The 20,228-nt window shown below is 46.8% G+C and overlaps 3 protein-coding genes across 3 annotated transcripts; 2 read left to right on the top strand and 1 right to left on the bottom strand.

The window, feature by feature from the left end:
- The first annotated feature begins 5,539 nt into the window (after window positions 1–5,539).
- On the top strand, window positions 5,540–13,666 carry LOC309628988 (uncharacterized protein). The gene is made up of 4 exons (XM_082392571.1): window positions 5,540–7,812; window positions 7,885–8,364; window positions 8,466–10,969; window positions 11,075–13,666. The coding sequence occupies exons 1-4, from the start codon at window positions 7,296–7,298 to the stop codon at window positions 11,969–11,971; spliced, it is 4,398 nt and encodes a 1,465-aa protein (XP_082248697.1). The 5' UTR covers window positions 5,540–7,295; the 3' UTR covers window positions 11,972–13,666.
- Window positions 11,977–20,200, top strand: LOC309629768 (leucine-rich repeat-containing protein 37B-like). Its single transcript, XM_082394282.1, has 2 exons — window positions 11,977–12,477; window positions 16,610–20,200. The coding sequence occupies exons 1-2, from the start codon at window positions 12,095–12,097 to the stop codon at window positions 16,653–16,655; spliced, it is 429 nt and encodes a 142-aa protein (XP_082250408.1). The 5' UTR covers window positions 11,977–12,094; the 3' UTR covers window positions 16,656–20,200.
- On the bottom strand, window positions 13,676–16,131 carry LOC309629769 (RAD52 motif-containing protein 1-like). Its single transcript, XM_082394283.1, has 2 exons — window positions 14,259–16,131; window positions 13,676–13,878 (listed from the first exon to the last, which is right to left on the bottom strand). The coding sequence occupies exons 1-2, from the start codon at window positions 14,436–14,438 to the stop codon at window positions 13,684–13,686; spliced, it is 375 nt and encodes a 124-aa protein (XP_082250409.1). The 5' UTR covers window positions 14,439–16,131; the 3' UTR covers window positions 13,676–13,683.
- Window positions 20,201–20,228: the final 28 nt, after the last annotated feature.

Here is a 20,228-nt window from a genome sequence, read left to right as displayed (position 1 = left end):
CTTATGAGGCACTAACTTCGGGGCTAGGGGTGGGGGAGGTAAAAGACACAGTTCTGCCCTCCAGGGGTTTGTGGTAGAGGTGGGGAGCTAGTCTTGAACTCAACTAAGAAATGGCGCAAGTTAGGCTAATAAACGCCATGTTGGTGTATTATTAGGGCTTTCTTGGTTGCAAGGACTAAACATGCAAACTGAATTAAACAACAAGAGGAATCTTGTAAAAACTCCTGGGTTGTCACCAAGAACCTGGGGCAGAAGAGACTGTATCAGGGGCATAGGAAGTAGCACGGCCAACATCAGACCTCTCTGGGCCGCTCAGCTGCGCTCTCCCAGCCCGTCTCTATCTCTGGCTCTCTACCTCTACCTCTGTCTTCAGATGGGCCTTTCCTCCACTTCATGGGAAACATGGTCGTAGAGAAGGCTCCCACCTTTATAACATCTTGCCATTGTACCCCTGGGGAGAAACTGACTTATTAACTTCCAGTCTCAAAATTCTCCAAGAAGACTTCTGATTGGACTAAAAGTGTCAGCTTTTCACTTCGGGACCAATCCCACGGGGCAAGGTGGGGGAGGAGAGGATTTGGGAAAAGGCTGTGAATGGTCCACCTGCGGTCAGAGGCACATTCCCCAGCCCGCCCTGGCAGTAAAATGGTTCTTCTCACAGGGCAGTAAAATGGTTCTTCTCAGGGTCCCCGTCGGGGTGGGTCGGGGCCGGTAGACAGAGGCAGCGGGCTCCACAAAGCCCGGAGAGTAGGGGAAACAGTGGGCCCAGCGCTTAAGCTGACCGCGTTTTCAGAACCACCACAGGGACTCTGGCCTGACAAGTGACACTACTAATGAGGGCAAAAGACTAGAATATTCTAGGACAGGCGTCTCTTCACGAAATCCGGCTTTCATTTAATCCTCCCAACAGTGCAGGGATTACTGCTACCCCCTTTTCACGGAAGAGGGATACAGAGAGGTGAAGCACTCTGCCCACACTCACACAGCTAATAAGGGGCAGAACAGGATGCGGAGCCGGGCGGCTGGACAGCCTGTGTGAGGTTTGCCCCGCACCGGGCTTGCACAAGCACAACTCCGTGGGGTGGGCGATGGGGGAGAGGGAGGCAGGAGCTCCAAGGAGGAGCAGTCCAGCCCTGGGGCTTGGGGCCGAAGTTCTGCGCCGGACCTGGACTTCCTGGGAGGGTTTCGGAAGGTCTGGGAGAGGGAGTAAGGGAGCTACGCCAGCGGGCAGAGGTCTGGGTGCCTAGTCCCAACAGTGGGAACAGCGAAGCCGGGTGGGCCTGAGGGAGGAGGGCGGGCAGGAGCTGCGAGTCCTGAAAGGAAGGCCCAGGCCCAGTGGGGAAGGCCACGCCCCAGCTTGGAGCGCTCCTCTTCCCATACCGGCCTCTGAATGCAATTCCATTTAAGGGCAACCTTGCCCGGTTCACACCTAGCCTTGAAGACTACATCGCTCTGTGGTCAATTTGCAGGGTGAGAACGGGAACCTACAACCCTGCACCTGCACTTCCAGCGCCATAAAAGAAGCCAATCACGTCCCATAAAAATATCACCACCGCTGAGGTGCAATTTCCAAGGGGTCTCCCGCAGGGGGAAATACACCACGGCCGGCGACCCCCGGATCTGCGAAATCACCGCAGCCGGGGAGGAAGGCTCTGGTGGGGGAGGGGCAAGGGGCCCCCTTTCTTGCGCTCCGCTCCCCGCTTTGTAATCCGGCTCGGCCACGTGGTGAAAGCTTCCGGGGGGCAGGGGGGCGGCCTGAGTGGTTTCTGCCGGAGCGGTGTTTGACCAAACAAACAGCGGAGGAGCGGGAGCCGCGGCGAGGCTGGGATGCAGCGAGCAGCGACCCCGACACCGCCTCGGCTGAGCCTGAGCGCTGAGCAGCTGCCGCCCCTCCCCCGCCCGGCCCGCGAGCCCATTTTCGCTTGGCCGGTCCCCGCGCTGCCGGATGGATCGCGCCCCACCCCCGCTTCTCTGCTCAGTCATTCAGACTTGGAAAGTCAATAACACGCTGACATCATCAGGGGTTTGTGTATTATTACACGGCTACTTTCCAGAGTACCTGGCATTATCTAAGAGAGGAGCACTCCGGCTGCCCAAGGAAGGACCTGGGATGCGGGCCTGGGGAGGAGCGGCTGCCCAAGCCAGGCCTTTTCCTCCCGGGGAGCATTTTCAGGGCACCTATTAGAAACAGATTATGAGCTTTTGCTGCACTAAATGCAGATGCACTTTAGCTATCGATACACGCTTCATTTTGGCTGGGGGCGCACTTATAAATCATTCCTAAGTGACCTCTGTGTCTACCAAAGACATCCACTTGGTCTTTAAGAAGCATTTTTAGTGATCCTTACAAAGGGGGGGGGGGGCGGAAGGCGTATTTTATGACAGGAAGCCAAAGGCTGATTCTTTTGAGACTCTTGGGGTTTGTGTGTGTGTGAATCTCTATTATGTAATCGCCATCACGGGTGATTAGGTCTTCTCTTTCCCTGCAGGGTTGGCCTGGGTGGTTTGGTTGCTGTGTTTTTCTTAAGCCTCATGCAGAGTAAACACACATAAAAAAACATGTCCCAGATTTACAGTGCAAAACTGCTCTCCAAGCAAACTGCCTTAGAAGAGTGTCTCATTTTGAAGGAGGGAAGTAGATGAATTTATTGTTAATTAAGACTCCTTATCTTACTACTCTGGCATTTCCTTTTCCTAGAATGAGTTTTTAAAAATCATTTTAGATGTTCTCTTCCCTCCCTCCTGCTGCAGTGGTACTCGTAATGAATTAAATAACTAATTGTGTAGATTACTGCACTTTTGTTCTGTTGATACACATACCTCTCAGTTAAAATATGTAAAATTCAATAGCTTCCACAACATGGTACCTTTTCTGTTTGGCCAAACAGATTATTTCTTTTTTTTACACACACAGGGCTGATCTCATTTAAATTTTCTTAGTATTTTAAATTGCAAAAAATGAGAACTGGCTGGGAACTGGCTACCTGGAGAATTACAAGGAAAATGCAGTTCTTCACTGGCCTGATCTCATCCATCTGTAGCCCAGGCAGGGAGAGATCACCTATTGATATAAAAGTCTTTGGAACTCCTGGGGAGGAAGCAAGGCAGCCATGTTTCTCAGCAATGTAACACTTTCCCTCTGTGTACTTGATCGTTTCAGGAGAATTTGTAGTGGATTATGACCACTTCCCTCTAGAAGGTTTGAGGAAAAATTCCCCCACCAGGTTTGCACTTCTAAAATCACCTCCACAAGTCTGCCCTACAGCTCTCCCACCCCCACCTCAAATTTTGCCCCGGAAATTTCCGAGGTGCTGGCAGCTGGCGAGGTCCAGCGCACCAGCCCTCCAAGATGGTTCAGTAGGTGTTCATTCTGTGGAGCTTGGGCTGCTGAAGAGGGTCCGGGCCGGAGTTCTCCCCCTACCAGTGCAATGTTTACTTAGGAGCTTTCCCTCAGCTCTTGAGAGAGGAGTGTGCAGACCCCAGAGTTTGTCCCTTTGGTTGTCAAGATGAAGAGGCTCTCAAAGCACTTCTGTTTTCTTGCCTACCGGCCCTCTGGCCTTTGCCTAAGCCCCTTCTAGGCATGACTGACCCAAATAAGGGTCCTTACTAGACAAGGAAATCAACCACCTCATTCTGGGTGTTGAGCTCTGATAGCTGGCAACCAACTTCCTATCCTGGAGCTTCTGCCTAAGCAGGGGAGTGCAAAGGTCAGGGAACCACTCGGGGACCACTTGGGCAGAAGCTCCAGGACAGGAAGCTGGTTGTCAGCTATCAAAGCTCCAGAACTAGATGGCTGACACTTTTGCTGAGCAAGGAGCCTACACTGGCTAGGAAGAGGAGAGAATTCAGAGCAATGGAACTAAGCCAGGGAGACCGGGAAGCAGGATTCTTGGTCCTAGAGGAGCTTAGTATGTTCCAAGAGGCAGACACACAAACAACAGCCAGAGAGCACGCCCAGTGCACCAAGGTGAGGGCCTTTCCTGGGTCGGTCCTTGTGTACCGGTGGGGGGAGGACCTGTGACCTGTGGCAGCTGGCCACTCCTCCCACAACTGACCCTGGAGGAAATTTGGTGTCCTGATGGGTTCAGGAGCAGTCCTGCCAGAGTGATGTGATATTTCCCTATTCCTCTAGGGAAAAGAGGTCAGCTTCTAGGCCTTTACTGCCAGACATCTGTCAGCTGGTTAGAACTGGGTACATTTTAACTCATAGGCTTTTGTAGTAATATGAAGATTCCAGAGACTAAATTCAGTTATCAAGCCCTGATTTGGTTTAGAAAGTACAGCATCTTTAAATAGACCCTTTACTTTGATAAAGATGACAACAATGGTTAAACTATCTGTGGGCAAGATTTCTAATCCATTGCTCACTGATATTTTTGCTTAAAAACATTAGAGAAATAAATTACAAAAAGTATACAAATACAAGACCAATTTTTTATTACTAGAGAGAAAATTATATTCACAAAATCACTCTGTCAAACTACTGTAGATGTTTCTAAATGTTATTCTCAGTTGCTATGCACATCTCATCTGGAATGTAACAAACAGTTCTTGGATCTGGGATGCGCTTTGAGTAGCATGGAACAGAGATTGCATACTGGAGGTCTAAGGGCTAAATTCAGCTCACGTTTGTGTGTAGGTTGGCCCAAACAGTTTTTTAAAAATGGATTAAAAATCCAGAGATTTTCACAGAAAAATCCAGCTTTTCCTGAAAAGCTTTTTTCCTCAAGCCATGTCAACAATTGGGTAGAGCTGTCCCTTTAAGCCCAGGACACAGCCTGCTATTGGCCACAGTTCCAACCTACCCCTAGGCAGGGTTACTGATTTGAACTACAGGCTTGGCTTGGCTGCAAAAAGCATTTGAATCTGTGTACTCCTTCTAAAGGTTTCCCCTTGAAATAGGCCTCATGGGTATTTCCTAGCCTTCTCCTAGGGAAAGACCACACTGCAAAGGTCATAGGACCCCAACCAGGGCAATGTGGTTCTAAGACTAGAGGCTGTGGTGTTAGTATAGAGTTTCTGTGAATCCTTGTGTGCCTCAAACATTCTCTCTGGATTAGTGGATAATACACCTCAGATCTATATGGGTTAAAGTCTTCAGATGCATGCAGATGCTATTTTGATGAATATAAAATTCATTTAATAATTTATAAATGTTACTGATAAGTGTTACTACTAGTTTTTTGTGACAATTTTTCTTGGTTAATAGACGTAGAAAGTAAAACTACTAATGCCTTACTGCCTTTAAAAAATGTTCAAGGGGCTTCCCTGGTGGCGCAGTGGTTGAGAGTCTGCCTGCCAATGCAGGGGACACGGGTTCGAGCCCTGGTCTGGGAGGATCCCACATGCCGTGGAGCAACTACGCCCGTGAGCCACAGCTACTGAGCCTGCGCGTCTGAAGCCCGTGCTCCGCAACAAGAGAGGCTGCGATAGTGAGAGGCCCGCGCAACGCGATGAAGAGTGGCCCCCGATCGCCGCAACTGGAGAAAGCCTTCGCACAGAAACGAAGACCCAACACTGACAAAAATAAACTAAAAAAAAAAAAAGTTCAAGAGGGGATGCTCCCTCATGAAAAAGTTAGGGGACTGCTGTTCTATAATAGTTGTCATCTTCATGGACTTCCCTGGTGGCGCAGTGGTTAAGAATCCGCCTGCCAATGCAGGGAACATGGGTTCGATCCCTGGTCTGGGAAGATCCCACATGCTGCAGAGCAACGAAGCCCGTGCGCCACAACTACTGAGCCCGTGTGCCACAACTACTGAAGCCCTCACGCCTAGAGGCCATGCTCTGCAGCAAGAGAAGCCACTGCAATGAGAAGCCCGCGTACCGCAAGGAAGAGTAGCCCTCACTTACTGCCACTAGAGAAAAAGCCCGTGCGCAGCAACGAAGATCCAACGAAGCCAAAAAAAATAAATTGTTGTCATCTTCAGACTCTTGTTCATGTACCCCCTAAAAATGACAGCTACAGTTTTGCAACATAAGTTGAAGTTGTTGCAAAGGGTATAATATCCAGTGTACTACAAAAATTTAGAATAAAGCTGTTACATCACTTTAAAAAATATATCCAGTGGTATCCAAATACCATAGCAATCAGATACCTATCATCATTTACTTAAAAAATACATGAACAAGCTTTTCTTAAACACCGGCAGGCTTTACGTATATTTTTCATTGACTTTATATGGCCATCCTTATAGGGCTAATAAAATAAATATAAGTTTTAATTTAAAAAAATTCTATGTGATTACATGGCTTTTAGTATTAAATTTTTATTGATTATATATTCTAATAAGGTGACTATGGCTTTTCTTCCAATTAGCTTATCCATGGATGACTACTGCTTCCTATTACTAGAGTGAGCATTGATTCTCTTCTAGTTTTTGTTCATACACTTGTGTGCGCACAAGAACGGTTATCATATGACCAGGTAGATGGAAATGGAAACTGTTTTTTTTTTTTTGGAGGAAATGGCAACATTTTATTTTATTTTATTTTATTTTTTTATTTTTTAACATCTTTATTGGAGTATAATTGCTTTACACTGGTGTGTTAGTTTCTGCTTTATAACAAAGTAAATCAGTTATACATATACATATGTTCCCATATGTCTTCCCTCTTGCGTCTTCCTCCCTCCCACCCTCCCTATCCCACCCCTCTAGGTGGTCACAAACCACCGAGCTGCTGTGACAAAGTGAGAGAGTGGCATGGACATATATACGCAACATTTTAGAATAATTGTAAGGTGTGTTCCCCTCCTGCCACCAAAACTGGTGCTCATTTTGCAGGTCAGCTACTTTTCTTGTCAGCCGTGTGGCCGAAGGGAGGAAGAATGTCTCTCAGACTTCAGCTTTGAGGAGGAAGAGTTCAGATTGCCAGAACTGGACTAGCACTTTCGAATTTCCCAGAATGCCAGGTCCTGTGGTTTCCTTGGGAAGCTCTGCATCCTTCCCAACCCCCCGCCACCCCTGGGCCGCTGGAGTTTGGGGCCACTCGGGTCTGCAGCCCAAATCCCGCCTCATTGTTTGGGGCCAGGGAGGGCAGGGAGTGCTTGGGAAGAGGGCCCGGCAGGAGGTAATTGTCGCCTTTGCAAGGGGAAGGATGGCTTGCGCCCTGGGGACTCTGGGAAAAAGGCCCACTCTGGTGGCGTGGATTGGATCTCCGCATGAACCTAATAAAGGTGGCGGAACTAAACACGTCATAAATAACGGGTGGGACGTTAGGCGGGGGAGGGGCGCGCGGTTGCTAACGTGAGCCCTGGCATCGGCGCTGGCACAGCAGTTCAGCTCGGACGCAGGATGTGGCTCCGGCTCCTCAGTGGCCTGGGTCACTGCGCCTGGGAGCCGCCGCGTGTTATGTCCCGGCTGTGCCTTTGGTTGCCACGGCTCCTCCTCACGTGGCAACAACTGTGGCTTCTAGTCCAGGCAGTTCAGCCTCCGGGGTGGGCCCTGGACCCCATCCAGGTGACCCCCAACCCCGCGCGGCTGACCGAGGCTTGGTCTTCACACGCCCCAGACCCCCCTCCCAAATTGCCCCATGCCCTTACACCCCTGGCAGCAGCCGGGGGCTTTAATTACTTGACGTCCTCGTCTCCAGTCCAGATGTTGGCCCCGCCTCATCAGGAGTTGACTGAGACTGAGGTTCCATACCTGGACACGGAGTTGGTTGGAGAGCTGCCTGCAGGGCCAGATCAGTTTGCTGTTCCACATCAGGATCTGAATAACAAGCAAACCCAACATCAAAAGCTCCCAGAGGAAGTTCCAGTGCTGGATTGGAATCAGAGTCAGGCCTTGGTTCTGCCTTCTCGACACAAAAGTAAGACTAAAAACATAGGTCTAGATCAGGCTAAAGGTCACCAGTCATTTGAAATACTTGTTCCACCTCTAGGTAGTAAGAGCTCAAAACCAATGAAGTTTATTGTTTCACCCCCAAACCCGAAGAAAGATCTAGTTCAGCATCGACTGCTTGCCAAAGTTGTTGAAACTACAGGCCAATTTGAAAAAAAAACTCAGGGTCTAGAACAACAGTTGCAAGGTGATTATTTAGATCCCAGTATGGATGCCTTTTATCGTGAGGACAGCCTACCTACGGATTTTCTGGGGAGCCCAGTTGAACCTCCAGAGCCCCCTGTGGAAGCTGAAATTTCTCCATCCCAGCAGGAGGCCCAAACTCGTCATCCAGAGCGCACTGAGGAGGCTGAATCTTTACCCCAGCACGAGGCCCGGGCTCAGCATCCACAGACCCCTGAGGAGGTTGAATCTTTTTCACCCCAGGCAGAGGCCCGGGCTCAGCATCCAGAGCCCGCTGAAGAGGTAGAACCACCTCCACTTCAGCAGGAGGCTCCATCTCAGCCTTCAGAGCCCCTGAGCAACTAGAAACTTCAAGTCCTCAGGAGGCCCTAGCCCAGCCTTTGGAGACACTTAAGGAGGTTGTAGTTCAACCAGTAGCACATCATGGGGTAAATGAAGCTCAGCAGTCAAACTTGTACAATGTCACTGTTAAACCTCTGGATCTGGCACTTTCCATAACTCCACAGGTCACTAAAGCGGTTGAACCTTCTCCAGTCCAGCAGGAAAACCCATCTCAGCCTCCAGGGAGCCCCGAGGAGGTTGAACCTTCTCTACTCCATCAAGAGGCCCCAACTCAGGCTCCAGGGTTCCCTACTGAGTATGTACTTCAAATTCCAGTGAGTGATGAGGTAGCATCTCTACCTGGCGTTCAGCGTCACGCTCATTCAAACTTGCCCAGTGTGACACTTCAACCTCTGGATTTGGAACTTACCATCACTCCAGAGCCCACTCCGGAAGCTGAATTTCCTACAGCTCAGCAGGAGGCCCTGGCTCCACCTCTTGAGCATCCTGAGGAGAAGGAATCTTCTCCAACCCAGCAAGAGACCTCGGCTAAGCCTCCAGAGCCTCCTGGAGAGGTTGAGCCTTCACGTGAGCGGCAGCAACCAGCTCCGCCTTCTGAGCCTCCTGGGGACGTTGAACCTTCTCCAACCCAGCAGGAGACCACAGGTCAGCCTCCAGAGCCTCCTGTGGAAGCTGAGCCTTCTCCAAGTGAACAGGAACAACCGACTCAGCCTTCTGAGCCTACAGAGTCTCCTGAGGAGGTGAAGCCAGCAACCCAGCAGGAGACCACAGCTCAGCTTTCAGAGTCTTTTGGAGAAGCTGAAACTTCTGCAACCCAGGAGGAAGCCTCAGCTCAGTCTCCAGAGCCCCCTAATGAGGCAGCATCTTCTCCAACCCAGCAGGAGATCCCAGCTCTGTCTCCAGTGGAGATAGAACCTTCTGCAACCCTGCAGGAGCAACGAGCTCAGCCTCCAGAGCCTTCTTCAGGGGAGGTGGAACCTTCTGCAACTCAACAGGAACAGCCAGCTCAACCTCCAGAGCTTCATGAAATGACAGTTTCACCTCCAAGTCACCATCACGCTCAGCATTCAAACTTATCCAGTGTCGCTGTCAAACCTGCAGATGTGGAGCTTACCATAACAAAAGAACCCACGCCAGAGGTGGAACCTTCTCCAAATCAGCACAAGCCTTCAGCTCAGCCCTCAGTGCCCCTTACTAATGCAGAATTTTCTACAACCCAGCATGAGGCCCCCACGCTGCCTTCACAGCCACCTGAGGAGGTTGAACCTTTGCCAGTTCAACAGGATGCGCCAGCCCAATCTCCAGAAGCCGGTACACATAACAAACCTTCAGTACAAGAGGAGACCCCAGCTCAGTATCCAGAGCATCCTGGAGAAGAAGTTACACCTGCCACAACCCAGCAGGAGACTCCAGATCAGCATCCACAGGCTCCTGAGGTTGTACCTTCTCCACCTCAGCAGGAAGCCACAGCTCAGCATCCACAGGCTCCTGGTGAGGTTGAATCCTCTCCAACCCAGTCTCCAGAGCTCTCTAATGTGACTGTAGTTTTCTCTCCAGAGCATCACATGACAACAGTTTCTCCTCTAGGTCAGGATCAAGCTCAGCTTCTGCAGCGGCCCGATGTCACTGTTAAACCTGTGGATCTTGCACTTATTGTAACTCCAGCGTTCACTAATGAGGTTGAAACTTCTCCACCCCAACAAGAAACCTCGGCTCAGTCTACAGTGTCCCCTGAGCAGTTGGAAGCTTTGTCAGTCCAGCAAGAGGTTTCAGATCAGCATCCAACCCCCACTGAAAATGTTGAACCTTCTCCAGTTCAGCAGGGAGCCCCAACTCAACCTGAAGAGCTTCCTGAGGAAACTGAAACTTCTCCAAGCCAGCAGGAGAGCTCAGCTCAGCATCCGAAGCCCACTGAGTGGGTTGGACCTTCTCCAGTCCAGCATCAGCACCCAACTCAGCCTCCAGGGGCCTCTACAGATGATGCAGCTCAACCTTCAGTACATAATGAAGTGACATTCTCACCTCTAGGTCCAGGTGAAGTTGAACATCCAGTGTTGCCTAATATCACAGTTAAACCCGTGGACCTGGCGGTTGCCTTAACTCTAGAACCCACTAAAGAGGTTGAACATCCTCCAGTGCAGCAGGAGGACCCTACTCAGACTCCAGATCCCCCTGGAGGGATAGAGCTTTCTTTAGTCCAGGCGGAGGCCCAAGCTCAGTCTCCAGTTCCCCAGGGGGGCTCAGCTATATCTTCTGAGCCCCCTAAGGAGGTAGTACCTTCTCCCACACAGCAGGAGCTTCAGGCTCAGTCATCAGAGCTCCCTGCAAAGGTGGAACTATTTCCAGTCCCTCAAGGGACCCTTCCTCAGCTTCTACAGCCCCCTGAGAATATGGAATCTTCTCCAGTCCAACAGGAGTTCCCAGACCTACCTCTGGAACCCCTTAAAGAGACAGAACCTTCTCCAGCCCAGCAGGAGGCCTCATCTCAGCCTCCAGCGCCACCTAAGGAGGTTGTAGCACAAACTCCAGTGCATTATGAGATGACAGTTCCAACACTGCGACAGGATCAAGCTCAGCATTCAAACTTGCCCAGTGTCACAGTTAAACCTTTGGACCAGGGGCTTCCCACAGCTCCAGAACCTACAACGGAGGCTGAACATTCCGCAGCCTTGCAGCAGACTGCAGTTCCTCCAACATACCCCTAGGTGACATTTCCAAATCCAGAGCAAGTTCAGGCTCAGCATCCAACCTTGACTGAGGTCACAGTTCAACCTTTGGACCTTGAACTGACCATAAGGCCAGAACCCACTAAGGAGGATGAACCTTCTCCAACCATGCAGGAGACCTTAACCCAGCCTCCAGAACCACCTAAGGAGGTTTTTGTAGCTCAGCTTCCAGTATATCAGAACCCAATAGTTCCAACACCAGATCAGGATCCCACTGAGCCTCCAACATCACCCAGTGTCACAGTTCAACCTTTAGACCAGGGGCTTACCACAACTCCAGAACCTACTATGGAGGCTGAACATTCCACACCCCTGCAGGAGACTATAGTTCCTCCAACATACCCCGAGGTGACACTTCCAAATCCAGAGCAAGTTCAGGCTCAGCATCCAACCTTGACTGAGGTCACAGTTCAACCTTTGAACCACTTACTTATATTAACTCTGGAATCCAGTATGGAGGTTGAACCTTCTCCAACCGTGCAGCAGACCCAAGCTCAGCCTCCAGAGCTCATTAAGGAAGTTGTAGCTCAGTCTCCATTGTATCCCGAGGTGACAGTTCCAGCACCAGATCAGGATCATGCTGAGCATCCAACATCACCCAGTATCACAGTTAAACCTTTGGACCTGGAGCTTACCACAACTCCAGAACCTACTACAGAGTGTGAACATTCTACAGCCCGGCAGCAGACTACAGCTCCCCCTCCAAAACACCCTGAGGTGACACTTGCACAGCCAAGCCTGACTCAAGTCACAATTCAACCTATGGATGTGGAACTTACCGTTACTGCAGGATCCAATATGGAGACTGTACATTCTCCAATTATGCAGGAGACCCCAACTCAGCCTCCAGAGGCACCTCAGGAGGTTGTAGTTTAATCTCCATTCCTGCAGGAGGTGACAGTTCCAACCCCAAGTGAGGATCAAGGTCAGCATTCAACATCATCCAGTGTCACAGTTCATCATGTGGACCTAGAGCAAACCACAACTCCAGAACCCACTATGGAGGTTGGACATTCTACATCCCTACGGCAGACTACAGCTCCCCCTCCAAAACACCCTGAGGTGACACTTGCACAACCACACCTGACTCAAGTCACAGTTCCACCTGTGGACCTAGGAGTTAACATATCTCAGCAACCAAGGCCATCTGAGACAGTTATTTTTCCTTCGACTCAGTATTCAGTATCCACAGTTATTCCTGGTGTAAAATATACCCCAGAAAAGAAGCAGCCAGAACAGAATGCCACCACAAACATCAGCATATGTGAGCTCTGTAGCTGCAAAAATGAGACACTGTCGTGCGTTGTTCTCAGCCCAAAGAAGAAGCTCCACAGAGTGCCTGAGCCAGAACCTAACACCTACAACGGCGCCTTCACCATCATGTAAGAATCGCCTTTCCTCATTTGTTCTCTGCATCCTGCCTGACATGGCAGCCTTTCTTCAGGTCTTCCTGGATCCTCCTTATCTCCCCAATCCACATAGACTGACTTTCTGTTTCCACCTTTTGTTTGTCCATGATTCCTTATCTTCATTCTCCTTCTTACTATTTTTCCCTCTCCTCCAGTCTTTTACTTTTAATTGCCCTTATTTTTTCCTTCTCCATTTTTTACCCCATTATTTAATTCCTTAACATCTACTCTTCTCCCATCTTTATTCCATCTTCTTTACAGCAACATGTCCCTCTCCCCATCTCATTGGTGGTAATACAACAAAGTGGTTAAGAGTAGAGATTCTGGAGCCAGACTACCTGGGTTTAAACCCAGGTCTGTCATTTATTAGCTTTATGACTCAATTTTCTCATCTGTAAAATGGGGATTATGGTAGTCATCATCTCATAGGATGACTCCTATGACTCCTAAATCTCCCAATGACTCCAATCTCAAGGATTCTTTATGTAGAGTATCATGTCATCTGCAAACAATGACAGCTTTACTTCTTCGTTTCTGATTTGGATTCCTTTTATTTCTTTTTCTTCTCTGATTGCTGTGGCTAAAACTTCCAAAACTATGTTGAATAATAGTGGTGAGAGTGGGCAACCTTGTCTTTTTCCTGATCTTAGTGGACATGGTTTCAGTTTTTCACCATTGTGGATGATGTTGGCTGTGGGTTTGTCATATATGGCCTTTATTATGTTGAGGAAAGTTCCCTCTATGCCTACTTTCTGCAGGGTTTTTATCATAAATGGGAGTTTAATTTTGTCAAACGCTTTCTCTGCATCTATTGAGATGATGATATGGTTTTTCTCCTTCAATTTGTACGCAGAATACTCTATGACATGAATCACAGCAAGATCCTTTTTGACCCACCTCCTTACAGAGTAGTCATATGACTAAGTATAATATCAGTCTAGTGCTGGGTGCACAGTTGATCCTCAAAATGGTTGATTTTTCGCCATTACATGGCTGATTGATGAAGCGGCAATTCTTCTGTATTTGGAAATATTCACACCTGAGGGGAGTTTTTCCAATTCAAGGGTCATCATGAGGATGCTTTCAATTGTTGTAAGTGACACTTGTGTTGTTCCCATGTCTAAATATTTTAATGCTGGCAATTTAAAAAGATGAGAATCTTCAACTCTTGTCAAAGGATTACGATTGAGAATTCTTCACTGGAGATGTCTGAAAAAGCTGCTTCTGGTCGCATGCCTTTTGGGCTCTGTGGGCATCCCTTGCTGAATAAAACTTGATGATGGCATAGAACCCAGGACCGGCCACTGCTGCGTTTGGGAAGACTCGGACCGAATACAGAAGGCCAAACTGGGAGAAGACTGTGAACAGAGAATGCTGTAGGGTGGTCCCATGCTAAGTAAGTGCAGGAAATTTCACGCCCAGGAAGCCAAACCGCCCGTTCCCTTATATTCCCCCAGCGCTTCGCCGCAGGCAACTGTGGTGAGCCTGCAACTCCAAACACGTCTCATTTCAGGAACAAGTTTCCCTCTGAAATCCTAAGCATTGAGAAGCATTAGGAGGCAATGCCGTCTGTTGGGAACTACCTCTCAAAACTCTGTGGGGGCGAGCTGACTGCTCAGGTCGGCTCTAGAACTAAGATTCCTCTCAGAGGAGACCACAGACAGATGAGGTGCTGAAGCAGTACCGCGGGGCGCCCAGTTACTGGGGCGCGGGGTGGCTTCCTCCATCCCTCCCTCCGCCCCGGCTCGGCTCACTTGCAAGGCCTCGGCCGTGGGTCCAGAGCTCAGCTCCCACACCAGCAAGGTTTTGTCACCCACGATGGGAACCACAAAAGGTACCAACACCACCAGCCTTGGAAGCAGTGTTTTTAATAGCAATATCATCTTCACGTTTCTCGTTTGCTGCTTTTCATTCTTTATCTCCTTACGAATCATTTGCCGAAGATCTCATCTTGGGCTTGCCAAAAAGCATCTGTGATTAGATACTACTTTGATCCTTTGGCCAGCAAGAAATAAGAAGCCATGTTCTGTAGCCTGAATGTCTGTGTGTCTCCCCCACTGCCCTCCGCAATTCATACGTTGAAACCTAATCTCCAGTGTAATCGTATTTTGAAGTGGTGCCTTTGGGAGGTGATTAGGTCATGAGGCTGGAAGCTTCAGGAATGATATTAGAGTCCTTATAAGAGAGACCCCAAAGAAAACCCTCACTCCTCCTGCCATGTTAGGACGTTGTGAAAAGATGGCCATCTGTGAACCAAAGCAGGCTCACACCAGACACTGTGTTTGCTGGTGCCTTGATCTTGGACTGCCAGCCTCCAGAACTGTAAGAAATGAATTCTGTTGTTTATAAAGCACCTAATCTATGATATGATATTACAGCAGCCTGAACTAAGACACCACCTGACTAGCAAAGGTATTTATTTCAAGTCATTAAAATTATTTGCTTCCTCTATACCTGTTCTAAGACTTGAGTCTTTGCTCTGCATATGTTCGTGCCTCAGGTCAGTGTACTGCAGGATTGGGAACAGGTATAAGGTATGCATTTCTTTCTGCTTTTTTTTCTGGGTAGTGGAAATTTTACTTATTTACTTATTTATTATATTTCTGCTTGTCTATATTGTCTAATTTTTAAAATTGAGGTATAATTGACATATAGCATTATGTTAGTTTCAGGTGCAAATATAATAATGTGATGTTTGTATGTATTATGAGGTGACCACCAAGTAAGTCTGGTTAACATCCACGATCACATATAGTTACACTTGTTTTTCTTGTGATGAGAACTTTTAAGATGTACTCTCTTAGCAACTTTCAAATATACAGTATAGTATTATTAACTACAGTCACCATGCTGTACATCCCCAGGAGTTATTTATCTTATAATTGGAAGTTTGTACCCTTTGACCACCTTCACTCATTTTCTCCACCCTCACTCCCACCTCTGGCAACCACCAATCTGTTCTCTGTAACTATGAGTTTGGTTTTTTGTTTTGTATATTTTTAGTTTCCACATATAGGTGAGATCATATGGTATTTGTCTTTCTTTGTCTGACTTATTCACTTAGCATAATGCCCTCAAGGTCTGTCCATGTTGTTGCCAATGGCAAGATTTCCTTCTTTTTTATGGCTGAATAATTCCTTCTTTTTTGGGGGTGTGCATTTCTTTAGTAAAGTAGAAGACAGGGAGATGAAGATGTCATCTTGATATCAAGCTCTTTCTCAGCCGGATAGTACTGATAGAAATTGACGAAATTGATGATCTTAAAACTTTTCTGTGCACCTCTTGGAAAAGTCTCTATGTACCTACAGGGGTATATGTGTACCCCAGCTTGAAGGTGGTTGCCGTGGAAAAAATTCAGGCCTGGGTTCTCGCAGTGAAGCGGAGATACCGGGAGGTCTACGCTGCCAGTGACTATACTAAAAACATATTCATCATGTTGGGATTGTAGGCCCAATTATATCTTGCAGCCTATTCTATGGGAGCTCCCTGTCAGGGCTCCACTAAAGAAATTGTGAAGGGCATCTTTGCCGAGAGTCTCCGGCTCCTTGTGAGGGCTGCTGGTGGCTGGTAGCTGGACTAGCACCTGCAACGTGGGGTTTCATAAGTTATGCTCAGCTTGGTTCTTCCTCTTTCATGGGGAGTCTAGTGAGGGTTGCTCCCCTCCACCTCACCCTCGCCCCCAGCCCCCGATTTAAACAATGCCTCTTTCTTCCTAGGATTAGACAACTGCTTCCCCCATCCCCACCCCCTTCCCCATCCCCCATTGCACAAACTTTCTTTCCAGTTTGTTGTTGTTTTGAAAGAAAGCCAGGAGTTTTTAGAGGAGATAGCTGATAATATTCTCCACTTGCTTTTTCTTCTCCTTTGTTCTGGGGCTTTGTGAGAATTTCATATATGAGCTACAGTTACCTCTGGAGGGTAAGCCAGTCCTCACTGCTTCTGGCCATTTAATTTAATCTCACCAATGAGAATTTTGAGGGCCTTAAGCAGTCAGGGCCACTCTTGAGGTGGTACCCTAGGGGTTTGGGTCCATACACCTGAGAACTTCAGTCTAGGACACTTGAAACGTGTGAAATAATTTTAAGCCAAATTTAATCTCTTACAGGTCTACTGGAACATTTCTCATCTGGAATCATATTGGATTTTTCTAGATATTTCATTCTGTACCAGAAGGCTTCAGTTGCCTCAAAACTGTGGGGAAAAGAAAGAGAATGGTGGGAAATTTTAAAAAATAAATATGTTTTTTGTTGAAATTTTTGAGCATCCAGCCTATGCCAGGCATTTTGTGCACATTGTCTCATTAAATTCTTCCAACATTCATGTGAGGTAGGTATTACTACCCCATGTTGCAGTTGAAGAAAGTCTCAGAAAGCAGGGAAGCTCAACACTTGTGCCATCCTTCGCTCTGTGTTTGCCTGATTGACCCTGGCAATACTTATTACTCAACCTTAATTGCCCAATATATAAGGAAGAACAGAAGTTGGGCATAGATCTACTTTATAAAATACAGTGTATGTGATTACATGTGAGTAAATCTTTCTAGGGTGATGTCAGGGTATCCCAAACTGGGGTCCATCTAATCCTTCTGGTCCCTAAAAGATATTGATTTGGATTTTTAGTGGCACTTCAGCAAGGGATTGAATGTTACTAATATCTCCTGAAGTATTTTGTTGAACGTTTTATGTACCATTTAGGTTTGTTATGTATCTTCCAAAGTAGTTAATGAGACATTTTATGTATCTAACATGATTGACATTTAAAGTCACATGAACAGTAGGGTGAAAAGGGTGAATCTGCACTAATTAGATCAGAATAGGGATAAATAAGTATACAACTCTTAAGATATTGAACACTTTACCTACACTGGTGCTGGTGTCCTTCAGAATAACAAAGCTAAGTAGACTTTGGCTTTATCCAACAAGATGGTAAACCCAGGAGAGAGAACAAGTTTGAGCAGAGAGATGAGTCTGGTTTTAGACATGTTGAGCTTAGGTAGCTTCTGGAAGAGCCAGATGGTGATGCTTATTGGATCTAAGGTTCTAAAACTTAGCAGGAGAGCTAGACTATGATAGTCATTCACACGTAAATGGTTATTGAATCTATTGGAGAGGATGACATCCCTGGGAGAGTGTGTATAAGGAGAAGAGAAGAGAGCCAGAAAACAAACCCAGGGATCATATTAAACTAATACTTTAAAAAAAAAAAAAAAAGCCAGCAAAAGACATTGAGAAGAAGTAGCCAGAGAAGAGTAAAAAACAAAAAAAAAAATCTTTTTCCTTTTGTTTTTTTTGCAAGGAAGTTAAGAGTAGTGGGAGAGTTGAACAGTATTGAAAGCAGCTAAGAGATCACGGAAACAAAAACCACTCAATTTGGCCTAGAGAGATCACTAGCCATCTGGGCAGGAGTGGTTCCTTGGGAGAAGTAGGGGCAGGTGTGAAACTGCCGTGGCTGAGAAGGGAGTAGATGGTGAGGCTGAGGGGGCAGTGATTGGACATAGCTTTTTAAAAAAATTTTTTTATACAATTTTTAAAGGTTACTTTACATTTACAGTTATTACAAAATATTGGCTATATTCCCCATGTGGTACAGTACATCTTTGAGCCTATCTTACACCTGATAGTTTGTACCTCCCACTCTCCCACCCCTATACTGCCCCCCACCCACTGGTAACCACTAGTTTGTTCTCTATATCTGTGAGTCTGCTTCTTGTTTTGTTATATTCGCTAGATTGTATTTTTTAGATTCCACATATAAATGATATCATACAGTTTTTGTCTTTCTCTGTCTGACTTATTTCACTTAGCATAATGCCCTCTAAGTCCATCCATGTTGCTGCAAATGGCAAAATTTTGTTCTTTATGGCTAAGGAGTATTCCATTGTATATACATACCACATCTTCTTTATCCATTCATCTGTTGATGGACACTTAGCTTGCTTCCATATCTTGGCAATTGTAAATAATGCTGCTATGAACATTTGGGTGCACATATCTTTTTGAATTAGTGTTTTTTGGGTTTTTTTGGATACATACCTAGGAGTGGAATTGCTGGATCATATGGTAGTTCTATTTTTAGTTTTTTGAGAAACCTTCATACTGTTTTCCACACTGGCTACACAAATTTACATTCCCACCAACAGTGTAGGAGGATTCCCTTTTCTCCACATCTCGCCAACATTTGTTACTTGTGTCAGACATAGCTTTTAATGAAGTTTGAGTTGTGAAGGGCAGTGGTTACAAGAGAAATTTATTTTATTTTATTTTTTTGAAGGAGACTACATTAGCATGCTTACAATGTGATGATGGCAAAGAGCCAGCAGAGAGGATGAGCTGAAAGATATAAAGAGAGCCGGGACATGTAATAGATTGAGGTGGGAGAAAATGTCAGAAAGGAAGCACCGGAGGACTCCCCTCTTTTTACATACTGTGAAAGAACTGAATGTGGCATCTTGTACGATGCTGTCACAGGTTGGTGGTCTGTCTAACTCACTAGTTCTGGAGCTGTTGCAGGAAGGCTCTATACATAGTTAGCTCTGTATTTCCACTTCTTAACTCACTTTCTATACTCAGTAGGCATTCTGATTACTAAGTGAAATTTTAGTCCTTACTTATCCCATCAAAAAAGTTAATACATTTTTTTAGACAAAAGGGCAGAGCATCAGGCTGCATTTGTAAGAGAAAAAAATCCCCAAGCCAGGGAATGGAGGATGAAAGAGAGTGGTTCCTACCAAGTTTCAGGCCTGGCTGTATTTAGTCTATCCAGACGTATAGCAGTCGAATCAATCGATCAGGAAACAACCTAGGTGCATCATTAACTGACTTCACTTTCCAGGTCAGCTATGCTGGTTTGGCTGCATACAGCCATGATTTTAAATTTCTTATTTCCACAGAGAAATTCAAAGACTGACAGTTGATGTATTCAGAATCCCCGCATTACATACACACAACCCCAAATACACTGTGGAGATATTAAATTATACTGGCTCGCAAGAACAATAAGACATATTTAGATGTTCTTCACAAAATTCTTTTTTTTTAAAAAATTTATTTATTTATTTTCAGCTGCATTGGGTCTTTGTTGCTGTGCGTGGGCTTTCTCTAGTTGCAGCAAGCGGGGGCTAATCTTCATTGTGGTGCACGGGCTTCTCATTGCAGTGGCTTCTCTTGTGGAGCACGGGCTCCAGGTGCGTGGGCTTCAGTAGTTGTGGCTCACGGGCTCTAGAGCGCAGGCTCAGTAGTTATGGCGTGTGGGATTCGTTGCTCCGAGGCATGTGGGATCTTCTGGACCAGGGCTCAAACCCATGTCCCCTGCACTGACATGTGGATTCCTAACCACTGCGCCACCAGGGAAGTCCCACAAAATTCTTTAGCTTGTTGTTTTTTGCCAAATGGCTTGACCCTCATAGAACCATTTTGTTATGTGCCTGTTCCTGCAGAATGTGGACTAGTTACCAATCTGCCGCATTAGGAATATGGGCAACTGTGTAAACTGTATAAACTGTCTAAGTGAGAACACCCTGAACCATAGGGCTGTCAGGGGTTTAACTGAATCCATTTATTAGCCTCTCCTGTCAGCACATGCTCCTGAAATTATGTGCAAGAATATGAATATACATCCAGGGCTAGAAAGTTCATGATTGTGTCGATTAAAAGAAAGTTTACTGTTTTAAACTTCGATGATAGAATTCCATCTGTAAATTTTTGGCTAGAGTTACTGACTGACTG

Source organism: Balaenoptera borealis, assembly GCF_965194805.1.
Source record: "Balaenoptera borealis genome assembly, chromosome: 5".
Lineage (NCBI taxonomy): Eukaryota > Metazoa > Chordata > Mammalia > Artiodactyla > Balaenopteridae > Balaenoptera > Balaenoptera borealis.
Note: the sequence above shows the minus strand (reverse complement) of the source record. Positions and strands in the feature narration are given on the sequence as shown.